General features: G+C 41.7%; 1 protein-coding gene across 1 annotated transcript in view; it reads left to right on the top strand.

Annotated features, from left to right (window-relative positions):
• The window catches only part of LOC136349582 (monocarboxylate transporter 12-like), a 115,736-nt gene that overhangs the window by 39,013 nt on the left and 58,072 nt on the right, over window positions 1-18,651 (top strand). The window contains exon 4 of the mRNA XM_066301231.1: window positions 5,459-5,687. Within this exon, the coding sequence (XP_066157328.1) occupies window positions 5,459-5,687 (229 nt within the window). The remainder of the gene's footprint in view (window positions 1-5,458; window positions 5,688-18,651) is intronic.

Genomic DNA, 18,651 nt, shown 5'->3' with positions numbered 1-18,651 from the left:
TAGTCGGATGGCAAACGTGAAAACGTTGCCACACGAAAGATGGCAATGCAAATGTGCTTGTGAGTCTGAACTTCCTTGTCAAATGAGGCTGGAAGAAATATAAATAAAATCTCAAAATGTTTAGTTCTTTTCGGGTATGTTGGGAAGAACCGGAAAATTCAAATTCCAAAAATAATTTCGCTAAATTTCGCAATTTTACCGCCATTTAAACTTCTTCAGGCCTCCTCTAGTTTCCGAGATCCCGATAGGGAGAGGGAAATAACTTTCTTAATTTTAACCAATAATAGGTTTTTCGGTTAATAATGTCGATTTTCTGCAATATTTAAACGTTTATTTTGATAACAAATCCAATTATGTCAACGATCAAAATATCGGCCACGACTTTTTCCCATCTTTCCATCAAAGAATGGATTCCATGTCCAAAGAATTTCTTCCTATTTGAGGCCAACCAATCATCAAACCAACTTTTATTTCGTCCTGAGAATGGAAGCGTCGTTTGTTGCATTCGTCGGTATAAACGGCAGTCCGAAGGGGCTAAATCTGGGGAGTATGGCTGACGGAGTGGGCTGTCCCATTTTTCATAATATTTTTTTGCCGATTTTTCTACACGATGCCGAGCATTATCCTGTTGGAAAACAGCTCTATCGTGTCTTTGAGCATATTATGTCCTGTTTCCATTCAATGGTCGGTAATTAATTGTATCGTTATCGATCTCCGGTACCAGTTTCACCAGGTTTCAGCAGTTCGTTAAACACAACTCCCCTGCTATCCCACCAAATACACAGCAAGACCTTCTTTCTATGGATATGGCGTACTGCGATGTTGATGATTGGCCTGGATCCACCCACGGTTTTTTGCGATCTGGGTGGTCAAAATGAATCCACGTCTCACCACCTGCGATGACTCGGCGTGAAAACCTTTTCGTTCCTTCCTGGTAGGAAAAACTTCAAAAAGGGTTTTTCGCCCTTCAATGTCTCGTCCTTTGAACTTATATCGTGCCCGTTTTTCTTCCTGCTGAATTTGAGGCACGTAGACGTTCGCGAATGGTGGATTGGGCGGCATCCACGGTTTCCGCCCATTGTTGCAGCGTTTGAATGGGGTTTTCGTCCAATAATCCGTGCAAATCTGCGTCTTCAAATTTCTTGGGCTGTCCTGGTCGCTTCTTGTCTTTTACGTCAAAATCGCCACTTTTAAAACGGTTCAACCATCGTTCTCAACTTTTTCGGGATAGAGCGCGTTCACCATATGCTTCAAGCAACAATCGGTGATTTTAGGTTTTTTTTTTCAAATGAAGGAGGATTGTCGAATTTCCCCGCAAAACGTCTTTTCCTGGTACGAGACTCGCCATGTTCAAAGCTATGAAAGCTGTGTTTATTGCACAGTGGCAAATAATAGCGAACCGGCTTCGAGTGCGGCACGTTTACCTTTCAAGACGTTATCGATATCGTTACGTTTGTATTAACAAATAATTCAGTAACGCAATCTCTTAGCAGAATCGGCATTGTTAAACGGAACGCCCATTATAATTTTAAACAAAAAAGTTCGTTATAACAGAGATCGAAAGCTTAATAGGTAAAGTTGGCAACGGGAAAGCGATCGTAAGTTTAAATAATTTTAAAAAATGATGAAAACGTACTTGACAGATGTTGATTGTTTAACGTGTGACAAAAAGATTTAAACTATTCAGCGAAAACGTTGATAAAAGAAATTTAAACCTTAAAAATTTAAAAATTATCGGTAAAAGTAACCACAAGCGGCAACGCCGCACTGAACCCTGATCCTGTAAAGGGTTAACTGTGCGCGCGAAGCGACAAAGCATCGGATGCGCTGTAAACAGGTTAATTCAGGTTATTTACCGCACCAATACCTGTGTTATGCAACCATTTGCGTTGTGTTACTCCATAGTAATCTGAATTTTATCCCACATTATCTGACGTATTATCTGGTGGACAAGTGGAGCCCATTAAGGCCCAGCGAGGGGGCACAAGATAAAACCGCTTTTAGTTTTCACATGTGTCACGTACGTCCCTCCATACTTTCTATATTTTAGTGTGATCTCGTTCTTCGTCCGATTGCTTTCTCTGTCATTACGCGTAGGGCCCCACTCGCAAAGTCGATTTGCTGGAAAATGGCCCCTTTGATTGCGTGTCATAATTTACATGCCCTTGCACCCACGAACCGTCCAGTCTCGGACATACGTGTCGAGCACTTAAATCATAATTGTGAATCCAGATGGATGGGGGGCAGGGTCCCAGTCATTGGCCTGCCAGACCTCCGGATCTTAACCCTTTGGATTTTTTCAATTTCGTGAAAAATTTCCTCTACGCCGCCGAAATAAGGGATGAAAACCAGTTAGGACAACGTAGTTTCGCTGCCGCCGATCATATTAGGAATATGCCAGGAATTTTCCATCGCGTACGGGAAAATTGGAGAAAACGTCGTCGTGCTTGCCTGAACTCGAACGGTGGCGGCATTTACCCTAATGACAAACAAGAAATTTCTGTTTTTGATCGTGATGTGGGTGGTGTAAAATGTGTGACGTGGGACGTTGCCATGTCAATTAGAGATGACAATAATAATTTAAAAGTAATAATAAAATGCAAATCAGGCAACGTTGGAATGTTACCTGTAAAGCCAATCGGGCCCAAAAAACCCGTGCTACAATGCATACCTGGTTTATGCGGCTAGTTAGGGAGTTATGAAAATGACTCGACGCGACGTTGCCAATTCTTAAAAGATGTTTTTTTTTCTGTTTTCCGAGGAAATGATCGTATTTATGACCCAATTTGTACGGAACCTTTTTTCTCAAAGTGATGTTCTTAATCATCGGTTAAATTTACGAAAGTTATTTCCCTAACATCCTGTAGACAGGGTGAGTTATTTCATATTAGTAGACCAAACTTCGGAACTTCATTCTTTATTCGAAAATAGTCTCGTTTTGTTATTGAAACCATAGTCCGGAAATGCCTCGTTATGAAAATACAGGGTGTTAAAGATTCATTAAAAAAACCTTAACATTTTCAAAAATAATTTAGATAACATTTTGCGGTTTTTAACAGCTAACTATCATGATTTTTTTTTAATGTATAACCAGTCATTTCAGTTTCACCAGTGGCGTGGGCACGGATACATCTAACGAGAATTTTTTCGAAAAAAATAGTACGCCATTGGCTTTTCTCCACACGAAAATGATTTTTAGATTTCCCTGTTAATTCTAAAGAAAAACGCTCTCTTGATATTTTTTCCCAAATTCAAAGTTTTCGAGTAAAAAAAAATAAAAACTAGTGAATTTCGCTAATTTATTTCGCAAATATACTGCGTGACATACAAAAGCGAGCACCCGGTAAAAATGGTTTTATTTCAATAATTTTTGCTCTCTATGTTTCTTATGCTAAACAAGAACTTTATTAAAAAATTGAACAAAAATTGTATTGCTAAAAACAAAAAAAAATTAATAATTTGTCGATCCTCCGCAGTGTCTGATACATTCCTGTCCGCGTCCAGGCTAGGATTTAACGAGTTGATTGATATCCTCTTGAAGATCTCATTCCAGGTTAACTGGACAGCATGACGTAACCCCGCTAGGGTCGCTGGGGGATGGGGTAAATTATGCAATCTTCTACCTACAATATCCCATACACGGTCAATCGGTGAGAAGTCTGGAGCGCGAGGTGGCCGAGGCAGCAAATTGATTGCGTTCTGTTGAAAGAAGTCCATGGTCACTCTACACGCAAGTAGTCATGCATTGTCTTGCTGGAAAACCGGATTAACAAGAGTTTGCAGGTACGGGATGAGGTTCCAGAAATTTTTGAATGTATCGTTGGGATGTCTAATGAAAAGTATAGAAGACCTGGTACCATATGCAATAGCACCCCAAACTATTACATCAACAATCTGATGTAATGTAATCTGAGGATTCCGTCTCTCACCCCGTCTTCTCCTTACTCTTGCCCGTACATCATGCATACTATTGTGTAGCGAGAAAATTGTTTGTCGCAAGAAGGGTCCTGACGGCATTCTGACCGCTCTCGTTGCTACCGCACCAGCAGTTGCTACACACTCAGCTCTCAGACTCAGCATCTTCGCTTCCAGAAATTCCGACAAAAACCTGCTTGTCCTTAGGCAAATTCTCGTTATCCTTTTAAAACAACTGGGTGAGCAGGCCGAAAGGAACCACCCCACGAGAAAATACTTGTATTATTGTCCCCAGTAGAAGAAACAGACGATTAACAGCACCCGAAATTCGAGCAACATTGAACAGTACCCGGCTCAACCTTCCGTCGTTAATAACAGTAAAAAGGAAAGCGAGAGTAGGGAGAATTAAAGGGGTGCATTGCTGAGAAGAAATCGTTGTTGTTGTTAAGATGGGCAAACAAACAAAAACGTCTTTAATGGGCCCACGAGCATGGAAATTGGACCATTGAACAAGGGAGAAATGTGCTGTGGACGGACGAGTCAAAATTCGAAATCGTCAGCGAATTTTTCCAAGAAAAGTCCTTCGGAGAAAATGGCTCTGCAGTGTTTGGTGCTAACCGTAAAGCATGGGGGTGGTTCCATCATGGTACGGGGATGTTTCTCCGGCCACGAAATCGGCGATTTCGTCAAAATTGATAGAATAACGAAGACGGAAAAATATCAGAAAATCCTTCCCGAGCACGCCATCCCATCGGGGCGCCGATTTATTGGGGCGTGGGTTCAGTCCTTCAGTCCCGGGTACACGTCCCGCTTCTATCGAACCTATTTGAAAGAGGAAGAGACCGCTAGAACTTTGGAAAAGATGATTTGGCCTCCGCGTTCGCCCGATCTGAACCCAATCGAGTTATTATGGGAAGAATTAAATCGCAACATCCGAATTTCGCGTCATTCATCGGCAGCTGATCTGTGCTAGAAATTGGAAAGTGCATGGACATCGATACAACAGGACGCTTTAAATAAACTGGCGGACAGGACGTCGCGACTGGCGGGAATGTTTATAAGAGTGAATGATGGTTTTTTTTGTAATGGAAATTAGCGTTTTTGAGTTTTTTTCCACTTTTAGCCAACATTATTGATTGAAGTGCAACTTCTCGGCTATTTTTGTACGGCATGAGCGCTTGATTCACGGAATCATAAGGTATTCAACGGGAAAATCGCGTTCTTTTAACTGTGTCCCAGCTCTCGGCCGGCAGTGTATGCTTAAGTTAAATTTTATCTGTATCTCACGCTCCCGCAGCCTGTGAGGGTTGAAGCGACTTTCCTTGCTTTTCCGACTTTTTTCCCCCACTGTACACATCTCAGTTATTTTGTAGATGTTAATAAATTCGAATTTTTGCAACGAAACCTTTAACACCCCGTATTTCACAGCATTTCCAGGCCACAGCTTCGCCGACAAGCTACCGCTAGTTCCGAACAAAGAGTTCAGTTCGGAAGCCTGGGCGGTCCCCTCATTATGACTCACCCCGTATACATATAATTGCAGGGTTCAGGAGGGGATGAACATCAGGCCTCGAGAACTGCACGCTTTGTGGCCGACATACGACAACTGATCACATTGAAGCAGCATTACTACCCCGAGGGGGGTTGGGGCTGGATAGTGCTGTGGACGGGCGTCTTGGTCCACGTCCTCGCCAATGGGTTCATAGCTTCGGTTGGTATATTTCAACTGGAAATCATAAATAAATTTGGACCCGAGTTCCGGAAACAGACAGGTAATCTCAGCAGTCAAATCGATGCTATTCTCGACTCCAGTAGGGCACTACGTGCAACATCATTCGTTCATCTCATCAGACGCTGCGTTATTAAGTCCCACTGTGCAATCGGCAAAATGCAAGCGCTCTTCCAAATTAACTCGTTCGCTTTTAGAACAGAAGATTAAAGCTCTCTTGTCGTTAAACGCAAATATCCTTTTCTTTAGAAGTCCTAAAAGTTTTCACCTCGGTTTACCAAAACAATGAACTCGTGTTTACATGAGGTAATGAAACAGCAAAACTTTGGGAGTCGAAACTTAATCGTTCTTTTGTGTGTTGCGCTCGTAGCAACTACCGCCTGCAATCTGGGCGCCATCAAATTGCATTGCTTTAATCTTTATAAAATACAGCGGTTATATCCGTTTCTCTAAATTATGCTCCCATATTTTATCACCGAATTGGTTGGAGAGTAAATAAGAGCTGCAGAGAGCCCTCGGTAAAGGGCGCACAAGTCGGTCCGAAACGAACGGGACGCATTGTACGGGGGGCGCGAAAAGTTCGCCGCTCCCCCTACGCGCCTAAACCGCGAGAGAGCGGTCGGCGGGAGGCGGAGTGCACGCGCGCGCGCGGCGTCGCGCCGACGCGGGAATTTCCGAAAATTAGGGCGGTGCCGAAAAATTATACAGGGTGAGTGTCCCATTAAAAGTTTACGGGGTTCTAATACAGCTAGAGATCTGAAATTTTGGACACCGATGCAATGGAGTTTGATCTAGCGAATTAAAATGTCGGTATCATTGCGACGTTGACAGATCTACGTGTAACTTTGTTATTTCGAGTGGCACACCCTGTATTTTATTACACTTTCGAATTCCCCGGAAGATTTAAACCCCAGTTTATCTACCATATGCCATAGCTATGGTGAACCGTTTTCAAAATAAATAATTTTTTTTGACTGATTTGGCAACAGGCAGGTCGAAATTGAAAAGCGCGTACATTTTCAGCTGTCACAGCTAGAAAGTTGAAATTTGAGCTGCAGACTCTTATTAGTTATCCATATCTCTTAATATTATACGTTTTTTGGGTTTACGTACAGGGCGTGGAAAAATTAGTGCGATATCAGAAGGACATAAATATGAGCGTTAAATGAGAATCTTAAATAGAACACCTTTTACAGAGTGATTCATTGGGAATGGGACATGGCGATACCCGAGATAGGGGATACCAAAATATGACGATTGGACGCAACATGTCCTATATCAATGTTGCGCGTTTCAGAGTTACAGGGTGTTAAAAGTCAAAAATTCCTTAATAACTTTTTGTGTTTTCATGGCACCAACACTAAAATCGGTGTACGTAGGTTTTGTAAGATGCCAAATAAGGATTTTGATCTAATTTTTACGAAATTTCTAGAGGGCGCTAGCTATGACCCACCGCTTCGATATATTTGGTCATATTTTTTTATGAGTGCAACTAAGGTCAAATTTTACTCAATGTATTGAAAAAGCGTCTATTTTTACGCAAAAAAAGTATTCTTGTTCAATCCCGATATCTCTCTTCGTTTACGAGATTTTTACCTATAAGCCAATTCGTGTCCTTCCATTCATGTTTCTCCCAAACGATTGTACAGGTTTCTGGATAATTTGTGATTGGGTTCTTGTCGGTTGGGACACAATTCAAAATAACTACGTGGTGCTGCACGACCGTTAAAATGCATTTGAGCAAAAACACAAACCACATCGCGCATCTCACTAAAGGAAAAGTCATTATGCCTTGGCATTTTTACTTTTAAATTACTATTTTTTACTTAAAAAGAGCAAATGACAAGAAAAGAGTCTAATTACTTTGACAAACTAAAGTAACAGTTGCTAAGTAACGCGTTGCTATGCAAATGAATCACAGCCAACTCCGTTTTTGAGGATTTGAAATGGACGGACACGAATTAGCTTAGAGGTAAAAATCTCGTAAACGAAGAGGGATATCGGGATTCAATAAGAATACCTTTTTTGCGTGAAAATAGACGCTTTTTCAATACATTGAATAAAATTTGACCTTAGTTGCACTCATAAAAAAATATGACCAAATATATCGAAGCGGTGGGTCATAGCTAGCGCCCTCTAGAAATTTCGTAAAAATTAGATCAAAATCCTTATTTGGCATCTTACAAAACCTGAGTACACCGATTTTGGTGTTGATGCTATGAAAACACAAAAAGTTATTAAGGAATTTTTGACTTTTAACACCCTGTAACTCTGAAACGCGCAACATTGATATAAGGCATGTTGCGTCCAATCGTCCTATTTTGGTGTCCCCTATCTCGGGTTTCGCCGTGTCCCATTCCCAATGAATCACCCTGTATTTTTGTATGACATCTGAAAGATCAATAAATTCTCTATCGAAAAGTATTATGCATTAATATAATTGTTTTCAGTCGTTTTCGAGATATTGGCAAATGTTAGGATCTTTGAGAGTAAAAAGCACCACTTATCAGTTGATTCTGTTAGGAGGAAGCTGTAATAATATACACTCACTTTCACATGAAATGCACCACCCAGTAATGCTAATAATTAAGTCTTGTAGCTTTGGCAAAATAATGGTTCATAATGGAGTATCAAATGATCAGACTTTGAGTAAAAAGATACAACACTTGTTAATTAAAAAATTAATAATGAGTGACATCGCCTCGTGCGGCAATGCAAATGCGTACTCTTCGCGGCACGCTTTGCAACAAATGATCAATATCCTCCTGGGGTGTTTCATTTCATCCTACCTCAAGATGATGTCGTAGGTCATCCACATCGGTTGGAGGCCTCGCTAAATTTCGAAGACGGCGACTCATCATGTCCCAAAGACGTTCGATGAGCGATAGGTCCGGTGACCGGGCAGGCCAAGGCAGTATTTCCAATTGTGCTTCTTCCAGGTATTGTCGATTAATGCTCGCACTATGTGGTCTTGCATTATCCTGCTGGAAAATGCCATTTGGTAAAGTTTGCATGAAGTTTACTAATACTGGCCTCAGAACATTGTTAATGTAGCGACGTGCGTTTGGGGTGCTTGGAATGACCACAAGAGGAGATCTTCGACCGACACATATTGCACCCCAGACCATAACACCAGGCGTTAAGGCTGTGCGGTGCCTCTCACAGAATTGCAAATTTCTTCTTTCACCTCGGTATCGTCTGACCCTTCTACCACCATCATTGATCCATAAAGAAAATCGCGACTCGTCACCGAAGACGATATTGTTCCGCTCATGACTCCAACCAACTCGTTCTTGATGCCAGGCCGATCTGGAAGCTTGGCGTTGGGCGGTCAGTGGCAGTCGTGGATTTGGGCGGTATGAATGCAGGCCAAAAGACGAAATTCTTCTGTAAACTGTCGCCATCGACACCCGACGATTTCGAGCTCCCATCCGATCTATTGCAACAGACATTGTTGTTTGAAATCGATCACCAATGGCCATCCGTCTAAGAAGTCGATCTTCACGTGCTGCTACGGGGAGGACGTCCAGCTGGACGATGTTGCTGAACCCTTTCTTCAGACCATGAGGACCATATTCTCGCAATCGTGGTGTGGTTCCGATTCATTCTTCGGGCAATCTCACGGAGAGAAAGTCCACCCTCCTTCATGCCGATAATTCGCCCTCTATCAAAATCCGAAACGTGGGAAAAATTCCGACGCTGTCTCACTGGGGGCATCTGAAGATGTCTTGCTCACAGTCCAACAACAAAATAAACTGATATTTTCATGTAAATATTATTTTATTTATTTGCAATTGAATAAACAATCTAAAAGGTCAACGACAACAAAACCACCAGCATTCTTCCTTTTTTACTGAAAGTCTGATCATTCGATACTCCATTATGAAGCATTGTTCTGCCATAGTTAGAAGACTTAATTATTAGCATTACTGGGTGGTGCATTTCACGTGCAAGTGAGTGTATAATTACAAATTCATCACAGTACAGCAGCTTCTTCCCGAGAAGCATTTGATCTGCTGGATCCCAATGAGCTCCAGAGAGCTACAAACATTCACGTTCTGAATTCGATCCAGGAATGTCTCATAGCGAACGGTGGCCAATTTCAGCAAATTCTCTAATTTTATTCATATTACGTAGATCTGGTTTGTTATAAAGGATGTTAACAATTTCGTTTATTTTACGTTGTTAACCCATAACCTCCTCCTAACCGAATCAACTAATAAGTGGTGCCCTTTACTCTCCAAGATTCTAATATTTATTTCGAAAACGGTTCATCATAGCTATGGCATAGGACAGATAAACTGGGGTTTAAATCTTCCGGGAAATTCGAAAACGTAATAAAATACAGGGTGTGCCACTCGAAATAACAAAGTTGTTGTCAGTTACACGTAGATCTGCCAACGTCGCACCGATACCGACATTTTAATTCGACACATCAAACTCCATTACATCAGTATCCAAAATTTCAGATCTCTAGCTCTATTAGAACCCCGTAAACTTTTAATGGGACATTCACCGCGAATGACCCTGTATACCGGGCGGTCGCTGAGCCGTGGCGCGGAGAGTAACTCCGGATTTGAAAGGTAATTTGTTTGACGCATTTTGCCATTTTCCTGGGGGGCCTGGAAAAGAGAACGCCCCGTAAAAGTGGTTTTCGGCACGAACGTTTCTTGCGCCGAAACAAATATTTCGTTAAAAAATCCATCGAATTTAACCAAAAGAAAAATCACAATTTGTCGGTCCTCCGCGGGGCCTCATACACTCCTGTCCACGTCCGGGCATTGACCTAACGACGTCCTCTTGCGGGATCTGGACGGCATGACGTTGCGCCGCTACGGTTGATGAGGGTGTTGGGGACTTTAAGTTATTTTGACGTAGTGTATTTTGTCAATTTACTCGCACTATCATCCCTTAGGGCACGCCCATGTGCCTCGGCACTCATCCCAAGAATACCATCCGGGTGCCAGACCACAGGTCAAGGTTCTTTATGGCTGGGAAATATGTTACTAGCAAAAGAAGCTTCCTCAGTGGGGCTATTGCCGCGATTTACGCCATCGGGTGCGGTCATAGCCCCTAAGGGCACTTGGTGGTGGCGCGCCCCTGGTTGGAGCTCCTCGGTTTTAGCACTTAAGGGAGGAGTGAAGTGATTTTGCTCTCTTTTCCCTCTTCGTCTTAGAACGGTGTCGGTTTCGGATATATGATCAAAATCATGGGTCGCAACCCACCCATCTAAGCAGTCTCCCTCTTTATTCTTAGACCAGCAAGTGTTGTCTTTATTAAACTAAGTGAAGTTCAATACTGTCCACGTTCGTAAACCAAATTGCCGTTTTCGTGATTTCGTTTGTCGAAGCAACCCCTTAACGGGGGAAGGAAGTAAATTGCGCAATCTTCTACCTACAATATCCCATACATGGTCAATAGATGATAGGTCTGGAGCGCGAGGTGGCCAAGGTAGCAAATTTATTGCATTTTGTGGAAGTCCATGATCACTCTCGCCGCATGTGTTCGTGAATTAAAGATAATTCACGAACACATGCGTGTCCAGTAAGGACTGGAAAACTGGATTAACAAGAGTTTCCAAATAAGGCACGAGATGAGGTTCCAGGACTCCTTTGAGGTATCGTTGGACTGTCTAATTAAAAGTAAAGGCGACCTGCTACCATATGCAATAGCACCCCAACAGTCTGTTGGACATGCCTCTGTATGGTAACCTGAGGACCCCGTTTTGTTCTTGTTCTTGCCCAACCCTCATGCATACCCAAACAAATCTGGATTCGGTACCAAACACGATGTTATCTCGTTCCAGATTCCAATTTGTCTGTTCTCTGCATCACTGCAGTCTATTTTGACGATGATTTAAGGTGAGGGGTAAGACAAGACGGAGACGACAGGAAATCGGTCCAAAACTTCTTATCCGGCGATAAATGGTTCGAGTCCCAATGGGTCTTCCATATTCGTCAAACCAGTGATCTACCAGCGTCCTCGGTCCATCTCTTAGGGTCATAATCCGAAGGCGGCGATCCTGGAGTTCTGTAGTTCTTTGGGACAGTCCAGTACCTCTTTGGTCCTCTTGGAACCGTTCCTGACAACATCTCACTGCAGTGTTCACCGTACGATTCAATCTAGTGGCGATTTCCCTAAATGACCAACTTCTCGAACGCTCACTATTCGCCCTCTCTCTCAAACTCGTTGGATTGATGATGATTGGCTGCATTTTGCGTCAGGGGCATAATTGATTAATCTAAAAACACTTTCTAAACTCACTGTACACCAACAAATGATATTTTGCACTCATATTGTTGATATTTTATTGCAATTTTCACAGTAAAAAAATACAAAATTCCTGATGAATCCGTTGAAAAATATGGCTGAAAATTTAATCATTTTTTCGTGTTCCCATCCACAGACATGCGTACTGAAAATTGTTTAAATAAAACCACTTTTACGGGGCGTCCCCCTCCTACGTCACGCAGCATAATTATACAGGGTGTTTTTTTGGAAGTGTAAACACTAAAATGTCGAAAAGCATGCCAGCAATGAAGGAATCCGGAAACAAGTCTACTATAATAAGATGGGGGAAGATAACTGAGAGAATGATTAATTCACTGCCCCCTATCGAACGCACCCCTGCCACCCCAACTCACTTTTTTTCTCTTAAATATGGTTGCGACACGCCATCTGAAAGCGTTTTCAATAAGCTTTTCAATGGTGCCAAAGTTCCTTAATTCCGCCCCCAAGAGCGGCCGATAAGGCCTAAAATGCAAAATCCATTGGTAAGACGCCATAGGCGTGCAATTAAATGATTTTCAATCGGGAATAACTAACAGAACTGATAATGAGGTCGAGGTTTTATTGTAATTAAGTCGAAGCATGGGATTTGTCGCTGAACGTTAATAGAGCGGATCCCGTCTATAATGTAACATGGGACGTAACGCAATTCCGGTTATTAAGTGCGTATTTTATTGCCCCTGTCGAAATATACCTCATTTTTTGCCGGTTTTAACGTGTCATGTATAGTATTACCTCCCTTTATCTTCTTTTTATTTCGCTGCCAGCTCCGGGTGTAAAGTGCACTCGTACGTTACAGTCGGATGGTGGTCCGGTGGTTCCCCCAGGGCGCTGCGAATTTACAACCCTGAATCGCGCAAAACAGACATGGTTCAAAGGGGCGGTTTTAGTCTGATGTTTCTACGTTGGCGGATGCTTGGCACTTTCTTGTTTGACCCCAAATGGCAGACGAACGTGAGTCCGGATCTGTTAAAGAGAAGCTGGACATTATTCAAAGTATCGAGAGTGGCATTCGGAAATCTGAAATCGCCGGACGAAAAAATCTGGCAAAAACGACGGTTTCCACAACCTGGAGCAATCGACATTAAATCCAGTTAGTCAGAGAAAATAAATTCCAAAAGATTAAAAAAATGAGAAATCCTCTACGTCGAGATGTAGATCGAGCACTTCTGCGACGGTTCGAAAGTCCAAGATCCGTAAACACCGCAATAAATGGTCCAGTTATGAAAGCAAAAGCCGAAGATTTGTCCAGGGGATTACAAGGTGACGATTTTAAGCGCTCTACAGGGTGGCTCGAACGTTTTAAAACTCGACAAAACATAAATTTCTGGAAAGTCCCTGGTAAACCTGGCGATGTGGACAAACAGGCTGTCCGAAACTGGCTAGGTGATGACAAATAGCCAGGAATATCGGGAAAGTACAGCAGTGAGGATATTTTTAGTGCTGACGAGAGTGAGTTTTTTTCCAGGACGACTCCAGATCGCGCCCTTAAATTTAGGGGAGAGAAATGCGTGGGAGGAAGCAAACAAAGTTCAGGTTTGGGTTTGTGCAAATATGGGGGGTAATGAAAAACTCAAACTTCTTGTTATTGGTAAATACGAGCGGCGAAAGTGCATGGAAAACGTGGAAAGTCCGGCAGTAATTTATAAATCAAACGTCCGAGCATGGAGGACCTCAGTGATTTTTGAAAGCTCTTTGAAGGACCGAGACGAAGATTTGCGACGCAAAAATAGAAAAATATCGCTGCGGGTCGACGATCGTGCAGCTCACCAAAAGCTCCAAATCTGACAAATATTGGATTAGAGTTTTTTCACCTCCGCAGTGCAACCAACGGATCAAGGCATAACTAAATACTTCAAGGCACATTATCGTAGATCCTTCATGTGTCTTCAGATTAGAGAACAAAGACCCCTTCAACACAACCACCCTGGAGTTGACAAAGTTAATCGCCCGATCTTGGAACGGAGTTACGCCAACGACTATTGCGAACTGCTTCCGACATGCAGATCTCAGAAAATCGGCTGAGGAGTGCGATTCAGACGACGAGTCGCCCCTGGTTCGGTGGTTCGAGAAGTACCAAAATACCCACATGGACTGTGATGACTGGGGTGTCCCCCTTAGTGATTAGGTGCGTCTCAACTGTCGAGATCTAACAAATTTTGAAACGTATCTTGCTGAGCTGGATAGTTTTCCGACAGATGATGATGATGAAGATGATGATGATGAAGATGATGATGATGATGATGATGATGATGATGTAATAGCAACGAAAACTTTCACGGATAATGATATTCTTGTTGAAGTTTTAGGCACGTTCAATGATCATCAAACTTTTGATAACGGAAGCGGCGACGCTCAACGAGATGAAGAAAAACCATCGAGTAGTGCTGAGGCGCTCTGAACTATTGAAAATGTTATACATTTTTTATAATCTACTGATGATGTATCTGATGGTACTCTTCAAGCGGCCCTAAAAGCTGAAAGCCATAGCGACAACACAAGATCGTTGAAAAATGGCCGACAAACAAACAATAAAAAAAACTGAATAAATCCTTCTGTATTTTTTTGTATTTATGTACTCGTACATATGTACTACATGGACAAGTTTATATAATATGTCCTATGTGTCATCAGATTTGCTCAGATTTTTCGATAAATCAAGGCATAGGCGCGTAACATACGTAACATGTAAAAAATATGATTTTTTTTATGGTACTTTTTTTAGCGTACCTCCGGTTGTAGAGTACCAAAATTTTCCCCATGGAGAGTACTGTATCAACAGAATTCACTGTATTTTCAACAGCGAGTGTTCGAAACGTCGTCCGTTATTTTCCAACCAAGCGTACCACCCCCATTCCAATGGTTGACGCACATTCACAAAAGTTTGCCAGGGATTCACGCGACACCCAGTGATAAATCGCTGTTTTAACTCTTCAATTGTTTCCGGTTGAGTTTTGATCTCACCGCAAAAAGAAATCGAAGAGCGTTAGATCGGGAGATCTCGGCGGCCAATCTACCGCTCCTCCTCTTCCGATCCATTCTCCTGGGTAATTGTTGTCCAACCATTCCCTGACGGGTAGCACAAATTGTGGTGGTGCTCCACCCTGTTGAAGTCTTAGTAAATTTTCGTCCAGTTGTAATTCGGCAGCTGATCCTCTAGCTCATGGATAATCACTGATTCAATAGCACGACGGGCCTGTGATAGGATCTCCAAAAATTCTGGCCCAAATTGAGTTCTTCTTTCTCTCGAAACATGAGGACTTGCACCGCTCCAGATTCTGGAGTTGTGCCCATTCAAACGAAATGTGCACTCATCACCAAAGCAAGCGTTGAGTAATGGTCGGGGCTGGTTGGTGATCAAAGCTTGCATGTATTCATGACATTCAACTCGTCGGTCTTGATCATCTTCATTTAGGTCCTGATGAAGTTGGACGCATTTAGTGCGATTTAAAAATTTTACGAACCGATGCCCTTGACTGTCCAGTTAAAGTTGGTGTTGGGTAGAGAGACAACGATGGATTTTGGGCTAAGTGTCCGAGAACTCCGATTTGAGCAGGATCATGATCTATGATCCCTTCTTTCGTCTGCCGCACAACCAGTTTGTTCAAATTTCTGTATTAACTTATGGACGTGGGAAGGGTTAACGGTCGTTCCAGGATGCCGCTGGCGGAATATTTGTTCGGCTCCTACATGGCGACGTTCCTTAGCACCATAACTAAAAACAGTCTCCACCCGTTCCGCAATTGAATAAATCAGATTTCAAAGATTCGGTGGAGAGAAAAACGTTCGTAAATACAAAAAAAAAGAGAAAAATAACAAATTTTTCACATTTATCATTACTATTGAAGAATGCGAATGTCGTTTGCACACTCGCATGGAATTTAACGGAAATTTCGAACACCCAATGTAAAAAAATATTAATCTTGAGTTGAAAATTCTCTACTTTGAGCTAATTGCAATAAAACATCGAATTCATTCTCAGTTCCGTTATTTATTCCTGATTGAAAATCATTTAATTGCACGCCTATGGCGTCTTACCAATGGATTTTGCATTTTAGGCCTTATCGGCCGCTCTTGGGGGCGGAATTAAGAACCTTTGGCACCATTGAAAAGCTTATTGAAAATGCTTTCAGATGGCGTGTCGCAACCATATTTAAGAAAAAAAAAGTGAGTTGGGGTGGCTGGGGTGCGTTCGGCAGGGGGCAGTGAATTAATTATACTCTCAGCTATCTTCCCCCATCATATTACTGTAGACGCATTTTTGGATTTTTCATTGCTGGTATGTTTTCCGACATACTGGCATTTATGCATTTAAAAAAAACCACCCTGTATGTTTAACGGTAGCAGCGGGAGAAAGAGAACGACGTTCATAGCGAAGTAAAGATTTTCACTTGAAATTTCCTGTTTCAAGCTCCTACTGGAACAAAATTGTGCATCACGGGGTGCTCTTTCATAAAATGAAAAAAAAATTGCGGTTGAAACTGCCCTAATGGCTTTTTTCTCAAATTTAACGCACGCCAATGGCGAAAGCAAGCGCTCCTGGTCAAATCAATGTCGCAATTTAACCTCACTCAAACTGCCCAAATTTGAAATAAATCGGGAACGCAGTTGCTGAGATGTGGGAGTGGCTCCGTGATCCGTGGGACACCCTGCGTACAGGGTGTTCAGTAATGACTGGGACATACGTTAATTGGAGATGATTTGCGTTAAAACTAGCCGATTTGACTAAATATATCGTAGTCAAAAAGTTGATACTAACACAGCTACAGGGTGGCCAATGTGAATCCCATTGCCCTTAATATATTTCGACTGCTTCCAGCTACGTTCGGGAATTTTCTCGTGTACAATTTCGAAAATCAAATTTGAAATGAATTTTCTCCCATAATTTGACAACTGTTGACAACTTTTCCCAATTTGTTATTTTTCATTGTTGTCTGTCATTCCTGTTGTCATCGTTTTTGCGTTTATATACTACTTCAACGCCTTTTTTAGTCAATTTTATTTAATTTTTTTTAATTTTTATAAAAAAATGCATGAAATTAACCATCGAGAGATATTAAAGGTTCGTTTTTTCGAATTTGACACCCTGTAACTCTGGTAATATCTACTTTTGGACTGAGGCAAATTAAGGCAAATCGGCTCATTTTAACGCAAAAAACATCCAGTTAACCTACTCCCTAGTCTTCACTGAACGCCCTGTATAATACTAATTTATTATATTATATAAATTGTATTTTTTTAGTTATGAATTTAATTTGCACGCACTTTTCTTCAGTATTCCGGTAGTAAATCACTAGTTTTTCCTGGATAGCGTTTGTCCTGAAAATTGCTGAAACATCTTTTTTTTTTAACGAAAAATATTTTTCCCAAATTGAAATAATTCTCCTCACTAAAATTGGGTCTGGGAGATGCAGTATCCAGCGTTAATTTACGGGCTGGAAGATCAGACGTCCGGGGGTGCGACGCAATGGCGCTTGCGCTGCTCTCACAGTATGTTAGAAAAGTGTTCATACCTAACTCGCGTGTTAGAGTATTCGCTGACTGTAAAAGATACTTTAAAGCTATTTTTCTCAAGGAAGACATCGAAGCGATCACCAGGAGGCCGACATGTACTAATTAATACGACTTTTTCTCTCGCAGTTTTAGGCTCACATCTGCAACACGCAATGGAGTTGTTACGTTATATCTTTATTTTCCACTTACATAAATGGGATTCCTGCCATGTCTATTTTTATCCAGTCAACAAAAACTCGTCACCAGATTATATCCGTTGGTACTATAATTAGCCAGCTGTTGATTGGTTTTCTAGTATTCTTTTCGGTGTTTTTCCTTGCTCATTGACTCATATTGGTACTTGGTCACAACTTACGCGAAATTTACGTAGCACAACGTAGCATAAACGAGGGTAAAAAACAGTACCAAGAAGGTACTAATGGCTTGCCAAGACAATCGGTAATAAAGCCGTTAGTACCATAAAGAGTAGCGAGCCCAGTGCTAAGAGCATGACGTAACAATGATAATTGATTTTTTTAAATATACAGGGTGGTCCTTAAATAACGATACACAAAGTAATGGAAAACAACTTAGATAAAAACACGACGATTTGACCTATGTACTCTGGTTCGGTAACTGCTAGTAAGCGAACTACAGGGTGCTAAACTTTATTTATTATTTTTTTCGAATAACTTACAGTTTTTTAAAGAATTCCTTCCAATTCGGCACTTAAGGGCAACCTGACGACTAAAAGTCAGTTTAGGGGGCGCCACTTAACGCTTATTTCGCATATACAGAGCGGTAAATTTAACAGGAGAAAATTCGATATCTATGTACATGGCACTTGGTTTTTAGCAAACTTGCTTGAACACGTTAATTTTTATTTTACCTGACGCACTTTTTGGTAATATTGTGATGCTACAAATGTCAACCCCTTAGCTGGTGCGAGGGTTACTCTCAAAAGTTTAAATGGAAAGGGGGTTCGAGGGATACATCAATTTAAAGGTCTTTTCAGCCTGAATATACCTGACGTATTACTTTTCACCATAGAGCAAAATAATATTTGATTTGCCACCCATTAATCAAGGGACCATAAGTAAAACTAAAAAAAAAAAAAATTCGATAGGAAGAAGAGGCTCAATAGAATGGCCGCCGAGATCTCCCGATTTCGCCCCTATCGATTTCTTTTTTGCACACATCTGTAATCAAGGTCTGCAATACGAGAC

The sequence above is a fragment of the Euwallacea fornicatus genome, chromosome 38 (assembly GCF_040115645.1).
Source record: "Euwallacea fornicatus isolate EFF26 chromosome 38, ASM4011564v1, whole genome shotgun sequence".
Lineage (NCBI taxonomy): Eukaryota > Metazoa > Arthropoda > Insecta > Coleoptera > Curculionidae > Euwallacea > Euwallacea fornicatus.
This window is presented reverse-complemented; position numbering and strand designations above follow the sequence as displayed.